Source organism: Canis lupus, chromosome 19, assembly GCF_003254725.2.
Source record: "Canis lupus dingo isolate Sandy chromosome 19, ASM325472v2, whole genome shotgun sequence".
Lineage (NCBI taxonomy): Eukaryota > Metazoa > Chordata > Mammalia > Carnivora > Canidae > Canis > Canis lupus.
Window position 1 is genome coordinate 12,366,542 of NC_064261.1, and position 24,165 is coordinate 12,390,706.

The following is a 24,165-nucleotide window of genomic DNA, read 5'->3' on the forward strand; positions in this document are numbered from 1 at the left end:
AGCACGTTGGCAGGATTCTTATAAGATTTGGCTATAGAGAATGAAGAAGCGCCTTTATGAGAATAAGAATAGTAGTAATATGGGATATCTGGGTGGCTCAGCAGTTGAGTGTCTGCCTTTGGCTCAGGGTGTGATCAATCATCCTGAAGACCTCTTTTTCTGGGTACCAGGATCAAGTCCCACATCGGGCTCCCTGCATGGAGCCTGCCTCTCCCTCTGTCTGTGTCTTTGCCTCTCTCTGTGTGTGTCTCTCATGAACAAATAAATAAAATCTTAAAAAAAAAAAAAAGAATAGTAGTAATATGCCTTTTATGTTATAAAATTGTGGATATCTAGAAATTATGAAGCTGATAATCTGAATCTGCTTTACTGTAACTCCACCCAACTCCTAACACCAGTCTGACTTTTCAGAACTAAGTGGTTGCTGGGGCTGCTAGACTGTTGAATGCATGTGAAACTTTTAGTTGCAAAGCTTTTTCTGACATGGGTGGGTGTGAAGCCTGAATGTGAGTAGCAGGGAGTCTTCACTGAGGATTGGAGTTCACACAGTCGCTAAACAAAGCTTGCTCTTGAGAGATGAAGTTGGTACATGCCCTTCATGAATTACCTGCTCTGCCTGGCCCCAAAGAGGCCATGATAAAAACAGCTGGTAAACTAATGTTAGTAAAGTGCTATATCTCCTATGCCTCTTTGGGAGAAGTAGGAACTGCTTCGTTTTCCCCCACAAATGCTTTAACTGAAGTACAATAGAATGAATAATGTCATATATGAAAATTACCACATTAAAATATGAGAGGGCTAAATTCCATTAAAAGGCAGAGACTTACATATTTTAATTAAAAATCAAAGGGGGCCCCTGGGTGGCTTAGTCTAGCACCTACCTCTTGATTTTGGCTCAGGTCATGATCTCAGGGCTATGAGATCAAGCCTTCGTCAGGCTCTGTGCTCAGTGAGAGTCTCCTTGAGCTTCTTTCTCTACCCCTCCCTGCCTTGGGCTCTCTCCATTTTTCTCTCTCTCAAAATAAATTAATTTTTTAAAAAAGAAAAGAAACTAAGGCCCAGTAATATGTTATATTGGAAAACACCTAGGACAAAGAGTAAATGAACTAGAACAAAGATCTCAAGGAAAGGAAGATGAAGAGAATCAGCTATAAATTTAAAATAAAGATTTTAATGGAACACATTAGCAAGTATAAACAGAAAGGAGGAGTGACAGTCTTAATATTATACGAGGTATGATTTCATGTTAAAAAGGAGTAACAGAACAAAGAAGGAAGGACCTTATGTAATGAAAAATGGCACTGTTTTTGAAAAAGATATAACATTAATAAACCTAACTACAAGTAATGGGATAGCTAAATATGTGATGCAAAAGCTAGGAAATTTGATGAAAGGATGATTTTGATAAAGATACAGTTATGGTCATTATTTTGGGCCATCAGCATTTCATCTCCCTTGCATATTTGGAGAATTCCCCAGATTATACTTCTTCATGAGAGCATCATCTAATTCTATGGTGAAGTTTTGTGCATGTTCCTTGCTACAAAGATTCAAACTTGATTTTCCAGCTTTCCCCGTAAGTCTGTGAACTTCCCAGTAAACTTTTAATAAACCCTTTTTTGCATAGAGTTGGTTTCTACTACTGGCAACCAAAAACCCTGACTAAATGGTAGTAGACCTTAACTTCACTAAGAATGAAGCAGATATACCAAAACAAAAATGTTTTAAACATAGAGACGTAAAAGGTAGGCTGAGTTCTCTCATTTCCCAAACCTGGGAGAGTATGAGGTGTGCTGGAGAAGGGAAGTTTCCTCCTCATTCTTCTGTGTAGGTAGTGGGAATGGAGAGGTGAAAGAGAATGCTTCCCTTGCCATCACTTAGAAAAAAGAAATGCCTGGGGACCCCTAGGTGGCTCAGCAGTTAAACACCTGCCTTTGGCCCAGGGCATGATCCTGGAGTCCCGGGATCGAGTACCACATCGGGCTCCCTGCATGGAGCCTGCTTCTCTCTTTGCCTGTGTCTCTGCCTCTGTGTGTGTGTGTCTCTCATGAATAAATAAGTAGAATCTGGAAAGGAAAGGCAAGGCGAAGGCAAAGGGAAGGAAAAAGAAAGGCCTGAAAATAACAAAGAAAAGTGTGAAATGGAAGAGAAGAGCTGTCTTACCAGAATATATCAGAACCTGTTATAAAGCCATAATCATTCAGGAAAAAAATAAATAAAGCCATAATCAAATTGATATGATTTGGGTACAGAATAGACAAATAGATCAATGAAACATGATAATCTATAATTAAGTCATTATATTTGCATATTTTAGGTATGGTAAAAGGATTATTTCAATTCATCAGTTACTAATGGTATTTATACACCTGACCATCAATCTGAAAGAAAGTTAAATTGGACTTCCCTCTTATATACTCATTCAGGAGTAAACTCCAGATGCATTAAAGATTTACCAGTAAAAATATTAAAGACGTAGCAATCTTTTGAGGAAATCTAGGAAATTACATTAGCAATCTATGGAAGAGAGAAATAATCTTTATAAAAAATGAAATCCTACAAGCTGAAAAAAAACCCAAATTTAGCTGTATTAAAGTGAACATTTTTAGTGTAATAAAGATTTCTTTAATACAGTCAGTAGGCAACAACAACCAAAAAAGCAGATTTGGGAAAAATATTTGTAGTGTACAGAACAGCCTGAGGATTTCTCTTATTATTCAAAGAGTTCATACAAAGAACAAGCAAATAACAGAAAAAAATTGGCAGAGGATATGAAGAGGAAATTCAAAGAAGACAATTCACATGGCTAACTAAAAATACACTTAAGCTCTCCAGTAATCAGGGAAATACAAATTAACAGTGAAATGAATTTCCGTCCATCAGACTTCTGGGGTTTTACTTGAGGGGATTTCTATAAGATATTGAATGAGAAAAGCAAGTACAGAAAAGGGTGTATATTATGACTTTAATTTTTATAACAAAAAAATTATGTTTAAAAGCCTTTGGACCAGTGTGTATATACTTTGTACATTTATGTGTGTACATGTGTATATAGGTGTGTGTGATTTTATAAACATGGAGAAAAATATTTGAAGATATACATTAGTAAATTCACATTGGTTACCTGGGTAAAGAGGTAAAGGGAGCCAAGCAACAAGGAAAATTTTTAAAAGACCATATAAATAGAATAACTCGTTCTTTAAGGATTTGCTTCAAAACATTATCCTATAACTAATATGCTGCGATACTCTAGTAAGTGTAACATAATTAGAATATCTAGGCTCTGTCTCAGCCCCACAGCTCATTAGCCATATGGCCTTAATCAAATGCTTAACCTCTTTGGGTCTGTTGTTCTTTAAAATGGAAGTAATGAAACCTCCTTTACAAAACTTTTGTGCAGATCAAATGAGAAAATACACGTGAAAGTAACCAGAATAGTGGTTGTTCTATAATAGATGTAAATCAGTAAATCTCCTATTTTCCTTCTTCCCTTTAAAAATATTTAACTTTCGCAATGTAATTATTTACTCTTAGACTCTGTGTAGCAATCCAAGAAGCCACCCAATTAAGAGCACAAAAAACACATTTGGAAAAACGGACCAGAGAATTACAAGCAAAGTGCAATGAATTAGAAAATGAAAAATACGAAGCTATTGTAAGAGCCAGAAATAGCATGCAGCTCTTAGAAGAAGCTAACCTTCAAAAAAATCAGGTAAGAAAACTAGTAAATATGTTTATAAATAATGTAATACCGAACATTCCCTGAGATGACCTAATAATAGGAGAGTCAGTAGTTATAAAATGAACACACAACAATGATACTGCTATGCTCTCTATTAATAAACATGCTATATTCTTCATGGTAAGACTTTAATCATAAAACATGATAAAATAGGGGCAGTTGGCTGGCTCAGTTGGAAGACCATGCAACTCTTGATCTCTGGGTCATGAGATTAAGCCCCAGGTTGGGTATAGAGATTAATTTAAAAAAATAAAACTTAAAAAAATACAACAAAATGTCAACCCTCCCCCCAAAGCTTTCATATCAGATTTTATGTCTCCAATCCTTATGTAAACAATTTTCATCCTCTATAATCTCATACTTTAAAAAATCTGCTATAGCACTTTGCTGCAGTATACCCTATATTTTATTCAATTGAACCAGATTAATCTTACTCATCTTTATTTCCCCTTCATCACCTACATAATTACTCTAATAGAGCAGAACCTTAATTGACAGGAATTAAATTTAGCTGTAAAGATTTATTAACTGGAACCTTCTTGTCACTTCTTTTTTTAACCCTTTAATAATTGTGATTTTCTTTTATCACTTCCCTATAAATGGTATGTATATAGTCCACAGAAGTCACCAGGTGGATAGATTTGTTGTTAATGTTGTTGCCTCCTTTTTGTAGAGATATTAAATCATTACTTCATGTAACCAATATTTATTGAATACCTAACATATGCATAATTACTGAGAAACATGAAGAGTACAAAGGAAATACTTTGTTTCCTTTTTTTATATAATAGCGGGTTTTCCAAGAGGACTATTAAAAATGAAACAAACTATATAAGTCACATATTAAGAAGCTAATGAAAAATAATATTCCAAATCTTAAACTGTAAGAATACAAAGGTGCTTGTCATGCCTTTCCGCTAATAATTCCATCTGCGATTTGAATACTGTCTCAGAATGGTTGGAAGGCACAGCATAAACATAACATCCTTGGGAATTGCTCTAAATTCTAAGTTAGCTAGAACAGTTCAGAGCAGGACAAAATTGTTTATCTTTCCCCTCTGGAGCCTAGTCATATGAGCATTTGTTAATATTAGGTTACTAAATATGAACATTTTGTGTAAAGCACAATGGACAGAGAAGTAGCAATACTCATTGTCTATCCCTTAAATCTTCTCACTCAGGTCAGAAATCAACAAACCCTTAACAAGGCTGTTTATGGCTACAGTGTTAAGTTCCCTCCTGACCCATTGTTTAATTGTTCAAGGAGTACCACCTTCAGTTGCTTATTCCAAAAAGTCAAGGATTCTCTCTACAGATTATACAAACAGACATGAAACACAGCCTATTACAGTTCTTTTATGATGCTTCCCTATTTCCTCATTGTCCCATTCTCCCCCCACAATGTTGTTACATCAAAACAGCTTGTTACTGCGTATTTACAATAGCTGGGATATGGAAATAGCCCAGTGCCCATCCATGTATGAATGGATAAAAGTATGATGTATTTATACAATGGAACATTACTCAGTTGTAAAAAGAATGACATCTTGCCATTTGCAACAACATGAATGGACCTTGAGGGTATAATACTAAGTGAAATAAGTCAGAGAAAGACAAATACCATATGATTTCACTCATGTGGAATTTAAAAAACAAAACAAATGAACCAAAAAAGAGAAACAGACTCTTAAATATGGAGAACAAACTGGTGGTTGAGGGAGGGCAGTTGGATGGGGAGATAGGTGAACTAGGTGAAGGCAATTAAGAGTACACTTATAATGAGCTCCGAGTAGTGTATAGAACTGTTGAATCAAGGGCACCTAGCTTGCTCATTTAGTAGAGCATGCAACTCTTGATCTCTTAGGGTCATGAGTTGAAGCCCCATGTTGGGCATAGAGCCTACTTAAAAAAATAATAATTACAGAAAAACCTGATGAATCATTATATTGTACATCTGAAGCTAATCTAACAACCTATTGTTAATTCTACTTGAATAAAAAAAAACAGCTGTTATTTCTCACTAGCTTACCTATTTAAGCAGGAGGAAATTTGTTAGGCAATTTTTTTAAAAAAACTAGATGGGGATGTGTATGGTATCTTTGGAAGGTAGTGGGATAAGAACATGGGTCCACTTATCATATGATGATTTAAAAAAAAAAGAGAAATTCATTCAGCCTTAAAATTGGAGCAGTTCCAGGCTCAGAAAGATATTTGGTCTAGAGATGTAAATTTGAGAGTTGTCAGCCTATAAATAATATTTAAAACCGTGAGAATGGATAAACCATCAAGGGACAGATGGAAATAAAGCTCTAAGGACTTAAGTATTAGGTAGTACAATTTTTTTTTAATTCAGTTTTTATTCTAATTCCAGTATAGTTAACATACAGTATTATGTTCGTTTCAGGTGTGCAATATAATGATTCAGCAATTCTGTACATCACCAGTGCCATCACATCAAGTGCACTTCTTAATCCCCATCACCTGTTTCACCCATCCCCCACCCACCCACCTCCCCTCTGATGGGTAATGCAGTTTTTTTTTTATTTTTTTTATTTTAATTTTAATTTTTTTTAGATTTTATTTATTTATTCATGAGAGGCACAGAGAGAGGCAGAGACACAGGCAGAGGGAGAAGCAGGCTCCATGCAGGGAGCCCGATGTGGGACTCGATCCTGAGACTCCAGGATCACGCCTTGAGCCGAAGGCAGACACTCAACCACTGAGCCACCCAGGCGTCCCTGCAGGTTTTTTTTTTAAGATTTTATTTATTGGGATCCCTGGGTGGCGCAGCGGTTTGGCGCCTGCCTTTGGCCCAGGGCGCGATCCTGGAGACCCGGGATCGAATCCCATGTCGGGCTCCCGGTGCATGGAGCCTGCTTCTCCCTCTGCCTGTGTCTCTGCCTCTCTCTCTCTCTCTCTGTGACTATCATAAATAAAAAAAAAAAAAAAAAAAAAAAAATCTTTAAAAAAAAAAAAAGATTTTATTTATTTATTTATTTGAGATAGACACAGAGAGAACAGAAGGAGGGGAAGAGGAGAGGAGGAGAGGAAGAGTGAGAAGCAGACTCCCCACTGAGCAGGGAGCTTGATATAGTTCTTAATCCCAGGACCTCGGGTTGGTGACCTGAACTAAAGGTAGACACTTAACCAACTGAGCCACCCAGGTGCCCCAGGTAGTGCAATTTTTAAAGAGGTTCAGGAGAAGAGGAAGAAACAGCAGTGTAGACTAAAAAAGAAATGATCAGGGAGTTAGGAGGAAAGCTAATACTGTGGTATGCTAAAAGCCAAATAAGGAACGTAAAACAAAGAGAATAATCTGTTATCTCAAGTGCAGCTGACAGATTAAATAAGATATTCAAAATTGACTCATGGATTATCAGTGGAGACTATGGATGGTGAAAGCCTGATTGGAGTTGGTGTAAGAGAAAGTATTGCCGATGAGCAGGCACAGACTTTAGAGGAGTTTTGCTCCAGAGGGAAGCAGAGAAATGGGGTGTCACTGACAACAGAACTAGGATGATTGAGAGTATTTTTTAGTTGGGAGATGAAAATGATTGAATAAATAGAAACATTGAGGAGTTAGGTGACAAGGGATGTTAATTTGAATAATATCTAATAATTGAAAGAAAGGGAATTCCAAGAGATTTTTCCCAAGACTTTATTACCTGGGCTTGGTGGCTTATTTTGTATAAGGAGAAAAGGAAAATTGCAAAATAACTCTTAAGATTTCTAGTTGCACAGGTTAGAAGAGTGATGGCCCTGGCCGAAATAAATACCAGAGGAAACTAATAAATTTTTAGGACGAGATTAGGTGAAAAGATTAGGGAAAATAACTTAGGCAAGATTCCAGGTGGAGATGTCCCAGAAGTTTAGAATAAGATGTTTGCTTTCAACAAAGCAATTAGTGGATATGTTTTAAATCATTTATTATCTTTATTAATAATTATGTGATTTATAATAACATCAAATGATTACTTTTCTGAAGGCTGTTCTTCAGGAGAAGCAAAAAGAAGAAGATGTAGAGAAAATGAAAGAAACTGTCTCTCGGCTTGTGCAAGATGCTGCCATGATAACCAGGAAGGAAGTAAGGAGTTTTTAAACTTTAAGATTATTTAAAATTCAAAAGTTTACAGAATTTCATAACCTAAGACTAAATGCTACCTAAGTTTTTGCCTAATGGACCTAGCTAATTAACCATCAGCTAGTTGAACCAATTGTGCTAAATTTCAAGTACAAATCATCTTAGGATTGTAGCCCTACCATTTGAGTAGAGTGGGGTTAAGGTGGGGATAGAGCAAGTTGGGGAGGTAGAGAGGGGTTTAGGCTAGAAATATAATGAAGATTAACACACCTGAAGTATAAAACTAAAAAGAAGCTTCAAAATAAACCTAGAATATGCAAGAAGTAAGAGAAGAAAACCTGTTGCTTGCAGAATCTTAGAGCAGCTTAGGACTGTAGAAATCTGGTTTGACCTCTTTTTTTATCAGTAAAGGAACTTAAACCATGATATTGTTGACTCATTCAAAGTTACATACTAATTAAAGCCAGAATTTAGACCCATACCTTCTCCTGCTATACTGAGTCCAGCTTTATTTTGATCATATCATACTGGAACTTACACGATTTTTAAATTTTGTTGTTATTTTCAATTCTCTTATCAAGACTAAATCTGATATTTTGGTTTTAAAGTATTGAGTTGTTTCTTGTTTTGAATTTTGAGGCTTATGCAAATTAAAACTGGGACATGTAAGTTTACTTTCATATAAAAAGACAAAACATCTGTTTGCCTTTTCTGGTATGGAGATGAATCAATTCATAAGTGGTGTGGTAAAGTTTGAAACTATAAAGTGAATTGTGAAGGGGAGAAAAACCAAACCCATTTTAATGATTAAAAAAACTGAAAAGTAACTTACTTTTATTAGGGTTCTACCTTTAGGAAGTAGCAGAACTAGATGTAAATACAAATCTCTTGATTTTTGAGCCTCTTCTCAATCACCTTGAGAAATTGTTTGCCATTAATTTTGTATGTATAACCCATAAAAAAGGTTATTTTGTATTTGTATTTGTAACCCATAAAAAGGCTAAATGCTATACAGTGAACACTTACTCCTTACCCAAATAACTCTTAATGTCTTGCCACACCCTTTATATACATACATGCTCTTTTGCCAAACATTTAGACATCAACTACAGGCATTATGACACTTCACTACTAAATATTTTGGCTTATTTTTCCCCAAGAAAGGATGTTTTACTACACTACCACATCACTATTACCATACCTGAAAGAAAAAAAAATCAACATTATTTTAATCTACACTCAAATTTCCCTCAAATTTCCCTAAAATATCCTAGTACTTTTTGGTTTTTTAAATCCAGGATCCAATCCAAATTTATCTATCATTGCATTTAACTGGTATGTCTTTGTAGTCTCCCTCAACTTAACCCAGTCCTCTGCCTTCCTCTCTGCATAACAAAGAATCCTTTGTAGAATCCAGAGTATTCCACATCTGGATTTATGTGACCATTTCTTTTGATTAGATTTAGGTGGTTTCTAACAGAGTGATATGTATATCTCCCAACTGATCACATCAGGAAGCTATAATATCAGATTGTGCATTAGTTGAAGCTAAGCTTGACCACATGGTTAAGGTGGTACGACCAGAACTCTTCATTTGTATACTTTATAAATAATTGGGGAAAATACTTGAAGACTACACAGGTATACTTTCTACCAAAAATTTCATCCAGTGATCTAAGCATCCATTGATAATCTTTGCTTGAAATAAATATTATAAGGAATGATTACAAATGATTATGTTCTATCATTTTTATACATTTTTAGCCGCCATTTTTCAATAAGTATAAACCAATTAATAACAAAATTAAAACTCATTGATAATAACACAATAGTAGTAGGGGACTTTAACACCCCACTTACAGCAATGTAATCAATCAACAATGTAACAAGGAAACAAAGGCTCTGAATGACATACTGGACCAGATGGACTTAACAGATACATTCAGAGCATTTTATCCTAAAGCAGCATACATATTCTTCTCAATTGCATATGGAACATTCTCTGTAATAGATCACATACTGAGTCACAAATCAGATCTCAACCATTATGAAAAGACTGGGATCATACCATGTGTATTTTCAGACCACAATTCTATAAAACTTAAAGTCAATCACAAGAAAAAATTTGGAAGGACCACAATACATGGAGGCTAAAGAATAAATTGGTCAACCAGGAAATTAAAGAACAGTTATAAAATACATGGAAGCAAATGAAAATGAAAACACAGCAGTCCAAAACCTTTGGGATGCAGCAAAGGTGGTCCTAAAAGGAAAGTATATAGCAATACAGGCCAAGAAACAAGAAAAATCTCAAATTTACAGCCTAACCTTACACCTAAAGGAGTTGGAAAAAGTACAGCAAATAAAGCCTAAGTCCAACAGGAGAAGAGAAATAATAAAGATTAGAGCAGAAATCAATGAAATAGAAACCAGAAGAACAGTAGAACAGATCAACAAAACTAGGAGCTGGTTCTTTGAAAGAATTAATAAGATTGATAAACCCCTAGCCAGACTTTAAAAAAGAAAAGAGAAAGGACCCAAATCAGTAAAATCATGAATGAAAAAGATCACAACCAACACTGAAGAATACAAAGTATTATGAGCAATTATATGCCAACAAATTAGGCAATCTGGAAGAAAAGGATGCATTCCTTGAAATTAATAAACTACCGAAACTGAAACAGGAAGAAATAGAAAATCTGAAGAGACCCATAACCAGCAAGGAAATTGAAGCAGTAATCAAAAATCTCTCAACCACAAAAAAAAATCTCCCAACAAACAAGAGTCCAGGACCAGATAGCTTCCCAAGATAATTCTACCAAACATTTAAAGATTAATACCTATTCTTCTGAAGCTGTTTCAAAAAACAGAAATGGAAGGAAAATTTCCAAACTCATTCTTTGAGGCCAACATTATCTTGATCCCAAAACCAGAAAAAGACCCCATCAAAAGGGAGAATTATAGACCAAGATTCCTGAGATGAACATGGATGTCAAAATACTCACCAAGATACTAGCCAGTAGGATCCATCAGTGCATTAAAAAGGATTATTCACCACAACCAAGTGGGATTTATTCCTGGGATTCAGAGATGGTTGAACATTTGCAAATCAATGTGATAAGACCACATTAATTAAAAGACAAGAATGATATGATCCTACAAATTGATGCAGAAAAAGCATTTGACAAAATACAACATCCTTTCTTGATAAAAAAAATAAAAACTCTCTGCCAAGTAGGACTACAAAGAACATAACTCAATATCATAAAAGCCATATACAAAAGACCGACAGCCAATATTGTTCTTAACAGGGAAAAACAGAGCTTTTCCTCTCAGATCAGGAAATGACAGGCATGTCAGCTCTCACCAATGTTGTTCAGCTAGTACTGGAAGTCCTAAACTCAGTAATCAGACAAAAAAGAGAAGTAAAAAGCATCAAAGTTAGTAAAGAACAAGTCAAATGTTCATTCATCACAGATGACATGATTCTCTATGTAGAAAACCCAAAGACCACAAAAAAAATTGCTAGAACTGATAGACAAATTCAACAAAGTCATGGGATAGAAAATCAATGCACAGAAGTCCATTGCATTTCTGTACACTAGCAATGAAGCAGAAACCAAGCAATCAATTCCATTTGCAATTGTACCAAAACCCATAAAATACCTAGGAATAAACCTAACCAAAGAGATAAAGGATCTGTACTCTGAAAACTGTAGAACATATGAAAGAAATTGAAGAAGAAACAAATGCAAAAATATTCCATGCTCATGGATCAAAAGAACAAATACTATTAAAATGTCTATGCTACCCAAAACAATTTACATTTTCAAAGCATCCCTTTCATAATACCATCAGCATTTTTCAGAGCTGGAACAAACAACCTTAAAATTTGTATGGAACCACAGAAGACCCTAAATAGCCAAGATAATGTTGAAAAAAGAAAACCAAAAAAGAAGAAGGAGAAGGAAGAGGAAACCAAAACTAGAGGTGTCACAATTTCAGACTTCAAGCTGTATTACAAAACTATGATCATGAAGGCAGTATGGTAGCAACACAAAAACAGACAACATAGATCAGTAGAACAGAATGGAAAGTCCAGAAATGGACCCTCAACTCCAAGGCCAACTAATTTTTGACAAAGCAGGAAAGAATATCCAATGGAAAAAAGAAAGTGTCTTCAACAAATGGTATTGGGAAAATTGAACAGCCACATGTGGAAGAATAACACTGGACCACTTTCTTACACCATACACAAAAGTAAGCTCAAAATGACTGAAAGACTGAAATGTGAAACAGGAATCCATTAAAATCCTAGAGGAGAACACAGGCAGCAACCTCTCTGACGTTGGCTGCAGCAACTTCTAGACACATCTCCAAAGTCAAGGGAAACAAAAGCAAAAATGAACTATTGGGACTTTATCAGGATAAAAAGTTTTTTGCACAGCAAAGGAAGCAACAAAACTAAAAGGCAACATATGGAATTGGCGAAGATATTTGCAAATGACTTATCAGATAAAGGGATAGTATCCAAAATCTATAAAGAACTTATCAAACTCAATACCCAAAATACGAATAACTTACAAATCGCTTAAAATTCCACTACCCAGAGATAAGTGCTATTTTTAGCATTGTCCTTCTGAGTTTTCATTTAATTGCAAATTATTAATGATTGGTGTAACTATCTGTGAAGCAAAAAATTCTGGAGATATATATATCAGCCTTTGAACAGTGCTAAGCCTAGAAGAATAATGAGGCACTTTTCTCTTTCTGCGTATTACAGTTCTCAGTGTGTAGAATTTCAAAGAGTAAGTATTATTTTCATAAACTATATAATTGAACTATATAGTATTTTATAGAGCATATAGTATATCCTCCTTATATCCATTTATATTTTTATAATATATTTTTTAATGTTTTTGTTTGAAATTTTTCAGCTGTTTTGGTGATAATTGCCCCATTTATTATAATTTGACATGTCCTCCAAATATGTAGAATTAACCTGTTAGAGTGAGGATTACTTATTTCTAATGACTTTAGAAGTATTTTTTTATTAACAAAGTAAATATAATGAATAAATCAGCACATACTTATGTTCTGGCCATAAAACTGAACAAAATATGGCAGTAGCTTATTTCTTTAAAATACAGAAATAGCTATTTCTCAGATCTCTATAAAACAAGTAAAACTTGGGATCCCTGGGTGGCGCAGCGGTTTAGCACCTGCCTTTGGTCCAGGGCACGATCCTGGAGACCCGGGATCGAATCCCACATCGGGCTCCCAGTGCATGGAGCCTGCTTCTCCCTCTGCCTGTGTCTCTGCCTCTCTCTCTCTCTCTTTCTCTCTCTCTCTCTCTCTGTGACTATCACAAATAAATAAAAATTAAAAAAAAAAAACAAGTAAAACTTAATTTGTGAAAATAATGTTATTTTCTTTTGACTTTGATTTTCTTTTTATTTCAAATCATGGCTTAAATTTGGTGATCAAAATTATATTCATCCAGTTAGGCAATATTTGTGACATTATTGGCCTTTTCTGTTTCTATCTCTTGTTAATTTACTGTTTGATTTACAAATATCCTTACTATCCATACATTGTAAAAGAAAATGTTTACAAAAAAAACGTGAGGTTAGGATAAGAGAGGGGATTTTAGTTTCCATACAGACTTCTGAACTCCAACTACTTTAAATTGCCTCTCAAATATGTGTATTTGCTCACATAACAAGGTTTACATTGTGTTTTATCAGATACTAACCTCAAAAAATTTTCTATGATCTTTGCAGCATAAGATTTTACTGATGATATACCATCAGTCTCAGTAGTCCTACACTGTCTTTTTAAGAAATATGAACAGTTTAATTCACTGAATTTATCAGCATTATTATAAAAATATTTCAAAATATATTTATTAGTATAGTCATAAACCTTCATGCTAGCTGCATCATTTTTAGACACTGAAAAGAACTCTTAAAACATTGTATGAGAGGCAGATAGACAGACATGAATGCACTCATAGGGACTAAAATTTTTATATCCTGAAAACCTTCATGACTTAACTATCCCTATACCTTAATATCCCTCTTCTATATTGAAGGTGATAACTACTTAATCAGATTGTTGGTGGGATTTAATGAGATAATAACACAGCACTCTGAACAGTTCTTCACATATCAGACCTCAGTAAATGCTGTGGTTATCACTGACCCATAAAGAGGATGGATATAATTATATAATTATTCATAGGAAAGTTTGCATCAATTTAAAATCTAAAATAGAGCTCAAAGGGACTCATATATGTTTGTCCAGTCTTCAGAAACATAACTCATATTAATTAACCAAATAAAGTATGTGTCAATGTTGTAAATGTTCTGTAGAAGGCTTACCTCATGTTTTAGAAATAATCTATTTTATAGGATCTTAGAAAATTTCCAAAAATCTTTAGATCATAAATGTTTACTGGTGATATAGTATCAGTATTCCTTGTGGTCTTTTTAAAAAGCATGAGTAGTTATTAGAAAAATATATTATCAGCAGAGCCATCTCAATGAGATGTAATTCTTCAAAATGTTCTATATATATAAATTATACTGTTTCTGAAGCAATTTAAGTGTTAATTCAAATAATTCTCCTCACAAAACAATTTACCTAATACTGTGATATATGCAAAATAAAGAATATTCTTCTGTTTATAAAACAAAAGTGCCTTAAAAGTTACTAATTAATTTTTTAGTGTGTAATTTGGTTTTTCATTTGAATTGCTCTGTGGCAGGAGTTCTCAAAGTGTTCAGAGAGTCTGCAAGGTCTAACCTTAACTTTCTACTTATAGTTTACTGTTTGCTTTTTTCATACTTTTCTCTCATGAGGTACATTGTTTTCCAAAGACTGATGATCAGCACAACAGGTTGAACACAGATATAGATATGAGAACCTAGCTGTCTTCTGTTGAGCCAGACATTAAGGAAATTTGCAAAAATGTAAAATAATACCATTCTTCTAAAAAATTTTCAATTTTGGAAAATGCACTCATTTTTCATTAAAAAAATGTTATTTATGTTAACTTGTAATGCCTTGGTTATTATCTTTAAGGGGATTAGTAAGTAAATATTTTTAAATTTTGCCAGTTTTCACTTCTACTATGGTAAATTTTAATAGAAATTCACTCTTCTACCCCTATCATAATAAAGTCTTGACTCTTTAATATACCATATGCTTATTTATTTTTTATGACCTAAAATCAAACTTACTATTCTATGTATTTTTATTGGGTATTAATCATTTTTTGAGAACCTAAACAGTTTATAAATGTCTTAATTTACAGGTTGCAAACACAAGAAAACAGTATAGTGTACAGATTTCTCGACTAACAGAAGAACTTTCAGCCCTTCAAATGGTATGTTAGAAGACTATATTTATATTTTTCTCTGAATATTGCTTATTTTAAAGGCCAGGATATGTTTTGACGTATCTTATAATGTGTATTCTTGCTCATTCAGAAAATACTTGTTAAGCCAGGAACTATGCTAGATGCTTGGAGAAGAGTAAAAATCAAAATAAACATGTTACCTGCAATCTTGGAACTTAATCCAGCAGGAAAGATGGATGGCATTTATCACATTTTACTACAATTACCTTTTTTGACAAAAAATGCCCAGAGTGCTATTAAGCACCTTTCTGCAGCTGCTACCATATGCTAGGTTCATCTAGGAGACGAGGGAGAAAGAGAAAGTATATATTACAGTGGGAAAGAAGAAAGACAAGCTTCCCAAAAGAAATGAATACTGAAGGATAAATAGGCAAAGAGAAAGGAGAAGAGTACTTATGTGACTAGAGGTATTTAACAACTCTATTTGATGAAATGGAATTTAATAACCTTTAATAACCAGGGGAATAAAAGTACCAGAATTTTCAGAGATTGGAGAGATATTCTCAACTTCACAAACTCTAATATTTTCTGAATCTCTATGTCGCTTTTAATCTGACTACAAAATTCAGCAATGAATTGTCTTGTAATAAATATGTTACACTGTTAGTTCTCTCTTTCACCTGTCTCCCTCTCTCCCTCTACTCTCTTGCTTCATGAAAATCTTCTTTCCAACTAGATTGTACCTCAAAGTTCAAGAGTTTTATGCCTCCTTTTATTTTCCCTATTGCCTAGCACAGTGTTTTCACAGTATGATTTTTTTAATATTTATTGACTAATATTTAAACAACTCTGAAAGAGGGAGCATGTTTTTCATATTCTACAAACTTTGTAGTATACATGATGAGATTTTTCTTTGTGTATAGATCTTCAGAGTAATAGAACAAGAAACAGTGTTACTTTTTGTCTAATGTCATCTGTTTTAAGGATGGAGGAATATTAAGTAAAATTAATGGGATGCTGTGTGGCCAATTAGTCATATCTATCACTTTGCTATTTTGCTTGTTCTCTTACATGGACTGATTTAGCTATCAGCAGATTCACAGCTTAGAAAAGAAGGTCCACCCCAGTCCAGAATCATTTAATGGCTTGTAAACTCTGGAAGGACAAGAACATTATTTCTTTCTCTTTTCCCAAAGAAATGTGTATTGGATAATATCTGCAAAAATTTTTAAAATAATAACTCTTAATAACCACAACCAGAGCTATATGAACTCATTTTAGAGCAAAAAACTATATTTTAGTTTATTGCAAAAAGTATTTCTTATGATTTATAGTAAAACAATTATAATCCATAGCTAAGTAGATTTTTCTAAAGATATTAAATATTCTCTGATGTTGATTCCATGGAAAAAACTACTGATTAATTGAAATGTTTTAAATATTAGGCATTGAGAAATCTGTATGAAGGAAGACATGTTCAACTACTTTAAAAAGGAGATTTTCTCGGGTAACTCAAATTTACGACTATGTTTGAGACATGTTATTATGTCAGCTATTGATTTATATTCTTAAGTACCAGTTTTACCACCTATACCATAAAGATGAAGTCAAAGAAAGAAGTTTAATCCTTTAGCTAACCCAAAACTAAGTTATGCTTGTAGGAAGGAGAAAAACTTGTCTTTTAACTTAGTATGCAGATTTTTTGATAGATTCAAGAAAAGGCCAGTGCCAGTCTAGCCACATATGTCCCTTTGGAGAGCAGCACCACTTTTACTTTCTCCTATAGGATACAATTTCTCTTAAGAATACTCAAGCTTTTAAATCCGCCAATCAGCAGAGGTTGCTGTTCACCTACAGTAAATGAGTAACAAAATTGGTTATAATAATGCCCAAATTTTATACAAGGAAAATGAAAAGTTCATTATGATCTTCTATGATTTCTTTAAAAAATTTTTTTTTAATTTGAATTTCCACATCTTTAGATATTTAGATGTCTTTTTATTATTCCTAATCCAGTTAAATAGAGGCCACAGATTATAACCTATTGATAATGATTCTTGATATTTGTTATGATTTTCTTTATGGTACACTATAAGGTATGATTTTGAAAATACTCCTTGAGTACTTCAAAAAATATCTAGTATTATTGGTCATATCTTGCCCAAAAGGTAGGAATATTGATGGTGATTAATAGCAGATACCCATGAAAGCTTTTTAATAGTAATTTTAAGTGTTTGCTTTTATATTACAGTGAATTTTTAATAGAATTCATATATGTCTTTATAAAGGTCTAAACTTCTATGTCTTTTTTAACTTTGTTATTTGAGGTTAACCAAATATTCTTTCAGTCATCATTTAGGAGTGAAATGGTGGGTTGGATGGAGAGAGATGCATAGTGTATTTATCACATACTTTTCTTTATATGTCATTCACCAGATTCAGAAGTGTGATCTAACTCTGTTATTAATATCTACATAAAAATATGAGAATCATATCAGTAACTGCAGAAAAAGTGTTTGACAAAATCCAACCCCCATTCATGATTAAAAAAAAAAAAAAACTGTTAGTAACCTAGAAACAGAGGGAAACTTCCTCAGCTTGATAAGGAATATCTACAAAAAGCCTACTGCTGTGAAACCAAAAGCTTACTAATTAATAACTAAGATCAGGAACAAGGCAATAATGTGTCCTTTCACCACTGCTTTTCAACATCATACTGGAAGTACTAGCCAATGCAATTTGACTGAAAAAAGAAACAGAAATTGTACAGATTGGGAAGGAAGAAATTTGTTAGCAGATGAAATGATTGTCTTTGTAGAAAACAAGTTGAAGGCAGCCTGGGTGGCTCAGCGGTTTAGTGCCGCCTTCAGCCCAGGGCATGATCCTGGAGACCCAGGATCAAGTCCGCGTCAGGCAGGCTCCCTACATGGAGCCTGCTTCTCCCTCTGCCTGTGTCTCTGCCTCTCTCTCTCTCTCTGTGTGTCTCTCATGAATAAATAAACAAAATCTTTTTTAAAAAAAGAAAACAAGTTGAAAAACAAAAAACATGTAACAAAGAAGCAATTATAGCATAGCAAGATTGCAGGATACAGGGTTAATATACAAAAGTCAGCTGTTTTCCCATATACCAGCAATGAACAAATGGAATTTTAAATTAAAACACAATACCATTTACCTTAGCATGTAAAAAGTTATTTAGTTATACATCTAACAAAATCTATATGAGGAAAACTCTGATGAAAGATATCAAAGATGTAAATAAATAGATAGCTCATGTTCACGGATAGGAAGACTAAAGTCAAAATGTCAGTTCTTCCCAGCCTGATCTATAGATTGAGTGCAATCCCAGTCAAAATCCCAGCAAGTTATTTTGTGGATATTGACAAATTGATTCTAAAGTTTATCTGAAGGAAAGGTTAGTATTCAAAATCTATAAAGAATTTATCAACTCAGCACCCAAAAAACAAATAATCCAGTTGAGAAATGGGCAGAAGACATGAATAGAGACTCCAGAGAAGACATCCAGATGGCTAACAGACACATGAAAGATGTTCAGCATCACTCATTATCAGAGAAATACAAATCAAAACCACAATGAGATACCACCTCACGCCTGTCAGAATGGCCAAAGTTAACAACACAAGAAACAAGCGTTTGTGAGGATGTAGAAAAAGGGGAACCCTCTTGTATTGGTGGGAATGCAAACTGGTACAGCCACTGTGGAAAACAGTATGGAGGTTCCTCCAGAAGTTAAAAATGTTACTATACTATGATCCAGCAGTTGCACTACTAGGTATTTACCCAAAGGATACAAAAATAAAGATTCAAAGGGGTACATACACTTCAATGTTTGTAGCAACATTATCAACAATAGCCAAAAAAAAAAAAAAATAGCCAAACTATGGAGATTGCTCAAATGTCCATTGACTGATGAATGGATAAAGAGGTGGTATGTGTGTGTGTGTGTGTGTGTGTGTGTGTGTGTGTGTGTGTGTATTAGATTATTAATCAGCCATCAAAAAGAATGAAATCTTGACAATTTGCAGCAATGTAGATGAAGCTAGAGTGTATTATGCTAAGCAAAATAAGTCAGTTAAAAAAAGACAAATACCATATCTCACTCATATCTGGAATTTAAGAAACAAAACAGATGAACATATAGGAAGAGAGGAAAGAAGAGAAAGGGGGAAACAAACCATAAGAGACACTCTTAACAATTGAGAACAAACTGAGGGTTGTTGAAGAGAGGTGGGTATTAAGGAAGGTGCTTGTTATGTTGACACTGGGTGTTGTAACATGTAAGTGATGAATCACTGAATTGTACTCATGAAACCAATATTGCACTGTATGTTACTAATTAGAATTTAAATAAAAATTCAAAAATAACAATAATTTAAAAAAAAAATAAAGTTTGCTTGGAGAGACAAAAGACCTAGAATAGCCAATACAATATTGAAGGAGAAGAACAAAATCAGAGGACTGACACTACCAGATTTCAAGAATTACTATAAAGCTATAATAAGCTACTGTGATATTGGTGAAAAAATAGACAAATAGATCAGTGGAATAAAATACAGAACACAGAATGGAATAAGATATAGACCCACATAAATGCAGTCAGCTGATCATTGACAAAGATGCAAAGGCAATACAATGGAGAAAAAAGATAGTCTTTTTAACAAATGGGACTAGGATAATTAGATGCTTACATGTAAAAGAATGAATCTAGACATAGACATTACATCTTCTACAAAAGCTAATTCAAAATGGGTCACAGACCTAAATGTAAAACACAAAACTATAAAATTCCTGGAAGATAAATAGAAAATCTGGATGGTCTTGGGTTTGGCAATGAATTTTTAGATACAACATTAAAGGCATAACCCATGAAACAGTTGATAAGTTGGACTTCATTAAAATGAAAGATTTCTCGTGAAAGACACTATCAAGAGAATGAAAATTCAAACCATAGACTGGGAGAAAATATTTGCAAAAGGCATAGCTGATAAGGACTGTTATCCAAAGTATACAAAGAACTCTTAAAAGTCAACAATACTAAAGTCAAATAAAAAGTGGACCAAAATATAAAATAATAAAATAAAATAAAGTAGACCAAAGATCTTAACAAACACCTCCCCAAAGAAGATATACAGATGGCATATAAGCATATGAAAAGATGTTACACATTATATTTCACCAGGAAAATGCAAATTAAACAATAATGAGCTGCTACTCATTACACCAAATATGTAGCAGATACACCTATTAGAGTTGACAAAATTCAGAATGCTGACAAAACTCTGGGAAAGATGTGGAGCAACAGGAATTCTCATTCATTGCTGGTGGGAATACAAAATGGTATAGCCACTTTTGAAGAGAGTTTAGCAATCTCTTATAAAATTTTTTTAAAGATTTATTTATTTATTTATTCATGATAGATGTAGAGAGAGAAAGAGAGAGGCAGAGACACAGGAGGACGGAGAAGCAGGCTCCACATCAGGAGCCCGACGCAGGACTCGATCCGGGATTCCAGGATCGCGCCCTGGGCCAAAGGCAGGCACCAAACCGCTGAGCCACCCAGGGATCCCAATCTTTTATAAAATTAAACATATTCTTACCATATGGTCCAACAATTGCACTCTTCTGTATTTATCCAACGGAGTTGAAAACTTATATCCACACAAAAACTTGAACATGGACGTTTATAGCAACTTTCCTGACAGTTGCCAAAACTTGGAAGCAACCAAGCTCTCCGTTAGTTGATGAACAAATAAACTGGTACATCTAGACAATGGAGTATTATTCAGCACTAAAAAGAAGTGAACTATCAAGCCATGAAAAGACATTGGAGGAAACTAAAATGCATATTACTAAGTGAAAGAAGCTAGTCTGAAAAGGCTGCATATTGTTTGACTCCAACTATATGACATTCTGAGAAAGCCAAAACTATGGAGACAGTAAAAAGACATTATCAGGGGTTAAGGAGGAGAGAGGGATGAATAAGCATAGAGAAAGCATAGAGGATTTTTAGAACAGTGAAACTACTTTGTATGGTACTATAATGGTGAGTACATGTCATTATAAATTTGTCTAAACCCATAAATTGCACAACACCAAGAGACTTTGAGTGATAATGTTGTGTCAGTGTAGGTTCATCAGTATTAACAAATGTACCACTGCAGTGAGGAATGTTGAAAATGGGGGAGGGTTTTGCATATATGGGGGCAAGAAGTATAGTGGAAATCTCTAACTTCTCTATTTTGCTGTTTAACCTAAAACTTGTCTAAAAAATAGTCTATTAACAATCACACAAGATGAGTTACAAACATAGGAGAAATCCCAAATTTCACATCATAAAACCACCTTTTTGTATAGTAGCAACTTACTGTATGAACATATATGGAACATTAAACATATTTGGAACATTAAAGTTTCGTTTCTTGTGTACTAACAATTCTGTCTTAATGAAGGATGATCAATTTAGGTTAATCATCTGATTAGTAATATAGGGTTAATAACGGTCTTCATTATAATTAGAATTCATTGAGGTCGCAATTTAGAAGATTATTTTAAAATTTAAAAACATTGATATACAATACTTTTGTAAAATAAAATCATGCTAAAGGTAATTGAATATCAGTAGTATACTGCCATTAAGGAGGTTCATCCAAAGCATAGTTTACAATTAGTAGAAAATAATCACACCCATTCTTATAAATAAATAAATTAAAAACAAATAACTATGAGGAACCAATCATTATAAGGGTTTTCAGTTTTACTTTATTTGCAAAATACTAAATTTTTTCAATTGACTACTATGCTTGTTCGGTTTTACTAATTAAAACCTTTAGAGCAGAAAATGTTTATGATCATGCTAATAAAACTTTTACTGTGTCCATTGACTCTTCTCTCTTTTTTTTTTTTTTTTTTTGAGAGAACATATGAGCAGAGGGGAAGATGGGCAGGGAAGGGCAGGGGGGGAGCAAGAATCTTGAGCAGGCTTTATACCCAGAGCAGAGCCCAGCACGAGACTTGATCCCACAACCCTAGGATCATGGCCTAAGCCAAAATCAAGAGTCACCAACTAAGACAGCCCCTTAGCTCTTTATAAGTTTTGCCATAAATAAATAAATAAATAAATAAATAAATAAATAAATAAATAAATAAATAAATAAATAAAGAATGTATATACCTGTGTGCCTTTTAGGCCACAGATTATCCTCAGAGTGTGTGTCACTGTCCAGTTCTGTATTCCCTTTCAAAATATATAATAAGAGGGATGCCTGGGTGGCTCAGTGGTTGAGCATCTGCCTTTGGCTCAGGGCGTGATCCTGGAGACCGGGAATTCTGTCTCTCATGAATAAATAAATAAAATCTTTTTAAAAAAAATATAATAAGGTTATATGAATAAAACTAATGTAACAAAGGGGTCTCATTTATTTTTTTCTCTCTGAAATTCCTCAACCTCTGTCACCCATTTATTTAGCATGTTTACTTAGAACTCCTGAGATAGGTAGCTCTTTGAAGATGGAGGTTTTTTACTTTTGTTTAATAATCGGTATAGTCCTGCTGTATTGATAGGATAAGAGTGATATTCTTGTTATGAATAAATCATTCAACTTATCTGTTTTTTCTTAAGGTTTTACAAAAATGTTTATTTACGATACGAATTGAATTTATAGGAGTGTGCTGAAAAACAAAGCCAAATTGAACGAGCCATTAGGGAGAAAAAAGCAGTGGAAGAAGAACTAGAAAAGGTAAAAAAGAAAAAATAACTACCTAAACCTCAACTGCAAATGCCCACTATTACTCTCTTGCTTTCATCACACTATCTACTAGCAATCTCTACATTGTGTTTTTATTCAGAATATATTCACAGTCAGCACTTAAACACTAGTATTGCCTGAATGTGTTTCTTTATAATAGTGGCCACAGTATTTGTACACTTTACTTAAAGGTATAAATTTTTATGAAGTAGGCATATTCCTTGTTTAAGCTTCATCCCAATAGTAAATTTTACTAGGTCTCCCTTCTGTTTTTAAATTTTATGCCAACTTTTATTGGGTTTAAGACATCTATAAAAACAAGTAAGTATATATAACCAGTATATATAACCAAGTAAGTATATATAAGTATATATAATATATATTATATATATATAATTATAACATTGCTCTAATTTTAATCTTTTAAAAGTATAGATTTTTTTCTTAAATAGGAATATATTACCCTAATGAATGATATTTGAGAAAAAAATAATGTGAAAAGTCTACAGTTTAAAATTTCTTGCTTAAATAACTTTTTTATCATCAGTAAATATCCCACTCTTAAAATACCTTGGGGGAAAAAGGGGAAACTAAACTTGATGTAGCACGTACTGTGTTTTAAGTGCACATTGGGAACCTTCATAGAAGTTAAGTAACTTACCTAATGCTAGCAAGTAGTAAATGGTAGAGTCAGAATTTGATTTTCAAAAAACTATGTAATATAAAAGTATGTGACATATCTGTATAATTGACATAAAAAGATCATGACATCAGTAAAAGAGTGACTTACAAAACAGCACATAACAAAAGTATATATGTCATGTTCCAGGTAGGACCTTTATGGTCACCATTCTCCTGTAAGGTTAATTCCTTCTGAGTTATTATCTGTTATCTGTTAGGAATAGATCCCATTTAGATTGCTACCTGCTGCACATCATGGCTGGGATGGCTGGGATGAAATTTTTAATACCACATGAAAGAGATTAAAGAATAGGCTTAATTGAGGAAATGTAAAACAAGACTAAAGACAGCAGGTAAAGAAAAGGCACAAGTCCCTAATTCTCCCACTATCCCAGGCAAGTGTGCTAAAGTCAAAGTACTGCTAGGACCTTATGTATATATGCATGCATTGTGTGTGTGTGTCTGTGTGTCTGTATTTTAGTAGTGAGACGTTAATTTGCTGACATTCTACCTTTCTATAGAGCAGGACTGA

The 24,165-nt window shown here is 33.9% G+C and overlaps 1 protein-coding gene across 7 annotated transcripts in view; it reads left to right on the top strand.

Moving 5' to 3' along the window:
• The window catches only part of SCLT1 (sodium channel and clathrin linker 1), a 178,018-nt gene that overhangs the window by 86,510 nt on the left and 67,343 nt on the right, over window positions 1–24,165 (top strand). For all 7 annotated transcript variants that reach the window (XR_004807007.2, XM_049097251.1, XM_025420622.3 and 4 more), the window contains 4 exons: window positions 3,535–3,712; window positions 7,728–7,826; window positions 15,142–15,213; window positions 22,869–22,943. Coding sequence is in view for 6 of the 7 variants with exons in the window: in XM_049097251.1 (XP_048953208.1) it covers window positions 3,535–3,712; window positions 7,728–7,826; window positions 15,142–15,213; window positions 22,869–22,943 (424 nt within the window). In the remaining variant the exon portion in view is untranslated. The remainder of the gene's footprint in view (window positions 1–3,534; window positions 3,713–7,727; window positions 7,827–15,141; window positions 15,214–22,868; window positions 22,944–24,165) is intronic.